Raw genomic sequence first — 7,707 nt, 5'->3', positions numbered from 1 at the left:
CAAGGGGGTAGGAAAGATGGTGGAATGAGGTTGACATCATTAACTTAAGTATGGGTATGAAGACACGAATGGTGTGACTCTACTTTGTGAACAACCAGAGATATGAAAAATTGTGTTCTATATGTGTACTATGTATTAAAATGCAATCTGCTGCCATGAATAACAAATTAGAATAAATACATTTTTTTAAAAAGCCAGCATCAGCAAAAAAGCAAGATGCTAAGCAACTCAGTGAGACCCTGTCTCTAAGTAAAATACAAAATAGGGCTGAGGATGTGACTCAGTGGACGAATGCCCCTGAGTTCAAACCCCAGTAACCCCCACCCCCAAAAAAGATGATGGTCTAGTTTATTTGGCAGAGGAAATTTTTAAGGCAGTACAGCATTCAGGCGGCAGCATAGGTATTACCACCTGCTTTTAGGCAAATATCGTGGGAATCAAGAGGAAAGAACAGAACCGAAGAATTTGGAAGATGTAGTTTGCCCAGAAAAGGAGGACTTTTAAAGGTGCTGCCAAGTAAGGTACAGTTGCTAAAAGATAAGCACCATTAAAAAGTAGTCCAGTATTTCACACTGAGAATATGAAAGATACCATGAAGGCATCTCAGGCATCAGCAAGATGCCACCCATCATGGGCTAAAAGGCATAAATGTGCAAACTTGTTTCAACGACTGTAAGAGGGTTAGGGTGCCCTGCTCACACAGAGCCACCTACAGAATTGTTTTACCAGAATTTGTTTCCCCTTTTTCAGCTGTCAATGAGACTACTGCAGCTGTGTTTGGAGCAGCAACAGGTCCTAGCATCATCCAAATGATACTAGTTTTTTAGGTATGCAGAATTTAAGAGTAAGCGTGTCTGTAGAGGCTTCCACAAAGATTTCAAAGGAAAGCCTAGGAAGCCAGGCAGTGTTTTAGCCCCCTACATGTAGGACCTGAAAGGGAGATGTGTGAAGCTGCAATAAAGTTCCTGGAAAATTAGAGATGCCAGGAACAAGAAATACCTGCCCAGGAAAGCTACAGGCAGTGAGCAGAACCAGCCCAAGAGAATGATTGATTATATGGGCTGCACCCAGCAAGGTCATAAGAACTGGGCTGCCCAAGCTTTTGAAGCTCATACTCTACCATAGTGTGCCCATTCAGAATGTTAGACGTGGACCATTAGGACTTAATGTGAAATATGGAGCATTAGAACTTAACTCTACTAGGTTTTGTGTCGCTTTAATCAAATCCTTCCTTTCTATGACCCTATTCCTTGCTTTTGGAATGGTAGTGTTCCCCATGCCATTGTATCTTGGAAGTATGCAATATTTAATTTTTTTTCTTTACAGGGGCTCATAGATGAGTCTGCCTTGAGCCTAGGAGGAGACTTTGGATTTGAAAGGTTTGGAGCATTTAAGCAATACTGTAACAGTTAAGATTCTGGAGACTCTTAGAGATAAGTTGAATGCATTTTACACTGAGACAGACATGCACCTTGGGAACCAGGGGTGGAATGCTACAGTTTGGATCATGCATAGCTCCCAAATACCCACATATTAAAGGCTTAGTCCCAAGCTCATAGTGCTACTGGGAGGTGGCAGAACCTATAGGAGGTGGGATGCAGTGAAAGGAAGTTAGTTCCGTAGGATAATGCCCTTGAAAGGGATATTGGGACCCCAGCTCTTCCTCCTTCTCTCTTTGCTTACTGGATGCCATGGGGTTAGCAACTTCCTCTACCATAAGCTTCTCTCATGATGTACTATGCTGCCTGCCATAGGTTCAAAGCACCAAGGCCAGTCATAGACTGAAATCTCTAGAACTGTAGGAGCAAAATAAGCTTTTCTTACTTATAAGCTTATTATTTCAGGTATTTTGTCACAGTAACAGAAAGAAGCTAATATAACTGTGTCTAATAGGGTACTCGCTAACTTACTTAATGTTTACTTCTTTCTGCATTGTGCCTTGCTTAGAAAATTGTTTATATTCTGCCTTCCCCACTAGATTTCAGACTCCTCGGGGACAGTGGCAATGTCCTACTCTATCTACATGGAGCATCTGGTACAATGCTTTGCAAACTGTAAGACTAATAAAAGTGAATTATGATGTACTAAAATGAAAAGCTGAGATAATATTCCCAAAAAGTATCCCAAGAAGCAAAAAAATCAATGGCCACTGATAAACTGTGCAAAGAGAAGGGAGTTTAATTTCTCCATTTAACATGCTAAAATGATACAGAAGAACAACCACAGACAAGACTAGTTGGCTCTGTATACTAAAGGCCATTAACAATGTCACTCATAAGATAATCATTTGCACTGTTGGATACCTACTATTATCACTGTCACTGTGCTGGATTTTTGAAACAGTTTACTAGTTGATTTCCTTGCATGGGGTATTTATCATACGATGATTTCTAGACAATGGTATAAATTTAGCTTAGAACTGAAAGAAAGCATAATGAACTATTAAAACAAGTTACTAGTCATTTGTTTGACTGTAGCTTGCATAACAAAATACAAAGAATGTATCCCTCCCTTAATTCTCCTCCAATAAAATACTCTCAATTGAAATAATCATTATATCTATCCAATTTACTCTTAAATGGGATCTGTGGGAAAAAAACGGCACTGTTAGGAAATAAAAATGCAAGACCACATTTCATTTTTATTTATACCTGCATGCAAGTGATATATATAATCCCAAATTCATCTAGAGAAAGCATGCTGAAATGATATTTTAAGGTAATGTTTCATAAGACTGGTGAGAAAGAAGAAGAGGAAGAGTTAAAACAGCAAGGTATAAAACGTGGACTCTTCACACGAAGTAGACCAGAGGGTGCTGTCCTTGGTGCAAAAAAAAAAAAAAAAAGTCAACCCTATAATCTGTTTTCCTATTATGTCATTTTATTTCTTTTATATGAATCTTTTCCATCTTAAGAGAGATTATGACCAAAACCTTTCTTAGAACATCAAATATACTTGGAAAAGTCACAACTAAAGTTGTTGTCGATTAATATCCATATCATCCTAGGCTCAGCTACTAGGAATTATACAGTCATTTAGGACAGGCTTTCTCATCTTGGGCACCACTGACTAAAGAATTTTTTGTTGTAGGGGGAAGTCCTGTATATATTGTAGGATGTTTAGATAGCAGAATCCCTGGGTTTCACCAAGTAGATACCAGTAGCAGCCTCCTATGAACAATAAGAAATGTCTTCAGACATTAACAAATGTCAGAGATAGGTCAAAATCTCCCTCCACCCTACTGAGAACTATTGGTCTAGGATATCCAAATCAATCTTCCTAACAAGTTAATGGAGTTGTAAACTGAGACTCAAAGAAATAATGATTCATGTTATGATGACAGATCCTGAATTTGCATTAAGCGTTATTCCACTTTAAAATCACATACTCTTTTTAGTTAAAAAACAGTTCTTCCTTCCTTGCAGCAAGGTTCACAAACAATAATCTGAGAATAAAAAATAGGGGATATGTGCCTGAAAGAAGAGACTGTGCACTAATAAGAGATGATAAGAGTAAAGAAATTGTAGATCAGCTTGATCAACTAGTCTGGCAATCATACTTAATATCAATTCCTCTGCCTCTTTGGCATCCTTGCTAGGGACAAGAGTCAACCTAATCTCCCGAAATACTATTGTTCTTGTCACATCTTGTTTCCCTAACAAAGACCTAGAATGATAAGGCTGTGGTGTAGCAATGACTATGGTAGGGGCCCCACTACTTGAGAATTTGGAAACTTCAAAATAAAGTTCCTGCATTGTTCTTGCTATGTTGTAAGAAACCTCTGGGTCTGAGCCAGAATTTATATTCTAGAACTTTAAAACCACATGAAATAAGTCAGTTAATAATATGTACTTATTGAGGTCCTCATTCCTACCTACCCTCTTTCCCCTTTCCTACCTTCATTCCTAACAGAAATGCTTTATAGATAAACTGGAATCCTATTAATAAATACATCAGCTGTTATATACCAACCCTGATAATTAACTGGGCTCTATCAACACTTTTTGAGTTTATCTTTTTATTATACTATAAGTATCTAAAAACAATATTATCAAATGACTATATTCTTCAAACTTAATTTGGAAAAGAGAAAAAAAATGTAGAACTTGTATTCCAGATGGCAAATTACTTGTGACAATAATACACAAGTCTCATAAACCCACTCTTGGGAGCTTTGAGGAAATTAGGATTCAAACATGGGCTCAATCTACTAAGGTGGATGAATGACTTACTCGCCAATCAGCAATCCCCAGTGAACAATGATAAATGAATTTTTGCAACCCAAAGTGAAGACTCCAAGTTGCATTAGATTCTTGTCCCTAGTCCTATCTTTTAAAAAATTTAAATCAACAATATGGGTGAAGAGCAAAGCATGCAGTACTTGATGAAACAGGATCCTTTTGATAGTATTCCTAGCAAAAAAAGTCCACACTATTATTGGACACTGTGAGAAGCTGGAACCCCCTCATTGTAGGTAACTCGGTTTCATTTCTGGTTACTTCAGTCAAAAAATTTGCCCTTCACATTAAGCAGAACTTTTAATACTATGGAGTTAGACCAAAATAGATTTCTTTCCAAATGAAAAATACTTTATTTATTTAGTACCCCAGAAATATTATATGTGTGGAAGAATAGGCAGCACAAGCAGATTGGATTAGAAAAGTCAACAGTCACATGGAACCAGTTAAAATCCCTGTATGTACTGTGGCAATTTCCAGAAGTGCAATGGATTCAAAAAGCAACTGGAAGGAATAGTCACTGGAAAAGAATGATTTTTCTCAGTTTGAGGGCCTATTTCAATGCCAGAATAAAAGTTAATAGTTACTGAATATTACTATGTACCAGATTTTATAACAGCATTTATGTTTGATTTTATCCTTCCCAAAACATAAGGATGAGAGTTGATACTATTACCATTCCCATTTTACAGATAAGGAAACTGAGGCCAGAGAGTAATTTTTACAAGACCATATAACCGTAAGTGGCAGAACCTAGATTAGAACCCAACTAGTCTGAAGAACTCAGTCACTCAGGCCCACACCTTTCTGCTTCTGTAACAGAAAATATGCCTGTTTACAAATTGCTAATCTTTAATTTTTATTATCTGATTCTTATTTTAGAATAAAACTAACCACTACTGGGTGGGAGTGGGGGAAAACCCATCTAAAGTGTTTGGTGGCATGGATGAGGTCAGGTGTTTTTGTATTCTACTGAAGACAGAAGTTACACTACTAGAGATTCTAAGCTTTTGTTTCCTTATTTAAAAAAAAAAAAAAAGAAAACCAACCCTCATCTATCTCAGAGCATTAGTGTGAGAAGTAAACAAAATAAATATATTCAAAAGCATTCTATAATCTGCAAAGCACTATTCTATTTGATATCAATTTGGTTAAACACAAAAAGCATAGATTTGGTAAGTGTAAACCAGGCAACTCAATGCAATTTTAAAAGTCAGCTTACTAACAGAAACTAGGTATAGCATGTACAATGAAGACCAAAAGAAAGTCACCTCCCTATATTTTTCTGTCAGTTTTAAGACTACGATTGGAAATTCATTCAGAATTTAACAGGTACTTCTGGGAAATTTATCAGAAATCAAATATACAGGACTGAAGCAAATAGAAAAATCATTTCCTCCTTTCACCAGCCTGGCAAGCTGGCAGTGGTGGCAAATGCCAGCTCAAACACCATCCGTGCCCAGGTCATCCTTGACTTCTCTAATCAGAATTGATCAAGCCATCCATTATGTCCTCTCACAGCACGTCTGGCTGCTTCTCTTGGCATTTCTTTAGGACTGGTATCAAGAGTTATCAGTTGCTTCCAATCCTGACTTCCTTCTACTTCCTGAACTCAGCACAATGAACCGCAAACTAGAACTGGCTGGCACTCAAATCTTTGCTTCATTAAGTTCGCAGAGTCAATTCTAAGCCTGGGGGTGTAGTCTGTCTACACTGTGGGGAGAAATTCAACCCAGCCACGCTACAAACATCAAAAACCATTCAGGGTGGAAAAAAACTCATTGTGTCAGTATCTTCCCCCTTCTTGATCCACGAGATTAAAAAAAAAAAAAAAGGTTCTTTAAAAATCCGAATGGGATGCAAAAACGAAAAAGAGAGGGGAGACCAAGGCCTGAGAACATTCAAAACTCCGTTTCTAATTCGTAAGTACTTTCTCCCACAGTTTCACAAATACATTAGGCACCTACTGCATGACAAAGAGAGAGGATTCTATCTGGCCAAGGATCCCCTGTTGGAGTTAAAGGCCATCCCTCTTATTTTAAATACCACCCAGGGACATCAACTATTTACTTTTCTTATTTTGACCCGGGAGCAAAGACCAACCTGGAGGCCAGAATAAGAAAAGACCTTAAAATGGACCGCAGTCTCCAAACAGCACAGCAGGCCCCGGAGCACTAACACTCTGGTTGTACAGGGGTCTAATGAACCTGAGATGAGGCTACGAGGAAATGTGCTTTCAAGGGTCATTCTCCACTCGGGGTTGCAAAAGGAGTAAAATGCCACAGCGGAGCAATTCCGCTGCGGCCCCTCCAAGGCCGGCGTCGGCCCCAGTGAGGCCTCCGGCGCTGTGCAGCCTCACTGCCTGGCCCCGGGACGCTGTCATCCCCCTTTACAAGGCTTCCAGATGAACCCACTAATCACCGCATGCTCCGCTGGGCCCCGGGACACGGCCTCCAGCCGCGTGAGGAGAACGCGGGTGAGCGTCTTCTCCCAGCGCGGCGCCTCACGCCCCATCCCCGACCGGCATCGAGACCGCTCCCGGCGCCGGAGGGCACTTCATACCCAACCGCGTTTCGTAGCTGTGCCCGGAATCAACCTTTACCTTCCCCAAGCAAATGTGGCACGTGATGGGCAGAGTGAGAGACAATGTAACGTTCTGCACGGTCTGAGCCATGGCAGCGTTCAGAATCCCGCCAACACGGAAGTCCCGCCGACAGCGGCCCCTCACCACCACCAAGGACGCGCGAGGCCGGCTACGGCGGCCCGGCAGGGCCTGCCCGGGAGAGGAAACGAAAACGCGCTTTCGCCCGGGCTTTTTCCGTTTCATTAAAAGGTAAAGAAAAACTTCCCCCAGTTCAGGTGATGCAAGATTCCTAAGAATGAGAAGAAAAGTGTGTTTCTACACGTATCGACGATCTTGAAAATTTAAGGGCAAGTGTAATAGTAGAAGGCAGTACATGGATCAGCGATTTTAACTCCCCAGATTTTTCCCCGGAGAGTTTTATTGGGATGGGGGAAATTGCTTGAAGATGAAACCCCTCACAATAAACTGGACGCAGTCGAGAGACTCGAATAAAAAAAGACGTTATCTATACATTTTAAGTTTCCCAAACAACTTTTCCACCCTTTTCAGTTCCTTTTCCATTCTGAAGTGATACCATGTGCTTGCTTCCAAGGGAGCATGATAATTTGCTTTAAAAACAGTAATTTTTCTCCTTATCTTCTGTATCCAAAAATAATCTGGATACGTTAATCTCAGCTCTCCTTGAAGACAAGACTCTCACTATGACTGCTACCAAAAGTAGATTTAAGGATTCCATCCAGGAGCCTCATTCACATCCATAAGTGAGAAAGCTGCAAATGGTGTGAGCCATGATCTTGTGCAATGCATTTTAATTCTTTCAAGTGCATCCTTGGATGTGAAGTGTACCACCTTCTTGTGGAACTCCATGGAATAATTTCTGTGGTT

The 7,707-nt window shown here is 40.1% G+C and overlaps 1 protein-coding gene across 2 annotated transcripts in view; it reads right to left on the bottom strand.

Moving 5' to 3' along the window:
• The window catches only part of Obi1 (ORC ubiquitin ligase 1), a 46,217-nt gene extending 39,222 nt beyond the window's left edge, over window positions 1–6,995 (bottom strand). Inside the window, exon 1 of one of the 2 annotated variants that reach the window (XM_015499327.2) lies at window positions 6,841–6,995. In XM_015499327.2, coding sequence (XP_015354813.1) covers window positions 6,841–6,912 — 72 coding nt within the window. In that variant the 5' untranslated portion in view covers window positions 6,913–6,995. Of the gene's footprint in view, window positions 1–6,800 lie in introns of both variants that reach the window. The other variant, XM_048801410.1, reaches the window with a different exon arrangement.
• Between the last annotated feature and the right edge of the window lie 712 nt (window positions 6,996–7,707).

The sequence above is a fragment of the Marmota marmota genome, unplaced genomic scaffold, assembly GCF_001458135.2.
Source record: "Marmota marmota marmota unplaced genomic scaffold, marMar, whole genome shotgun sequence".
NCBI classification, from domain to species: Eukaryota; Metazoa; Chordata; class Mammalia; order Rodentia; family Sciuridae; genus Marmota; species Marmota marmota.
The sequence above is the reverse complement of the archived record's forward strand: the minus strand, read 5'-3'. Positions and strand labels throughout refer to the sequence as shown.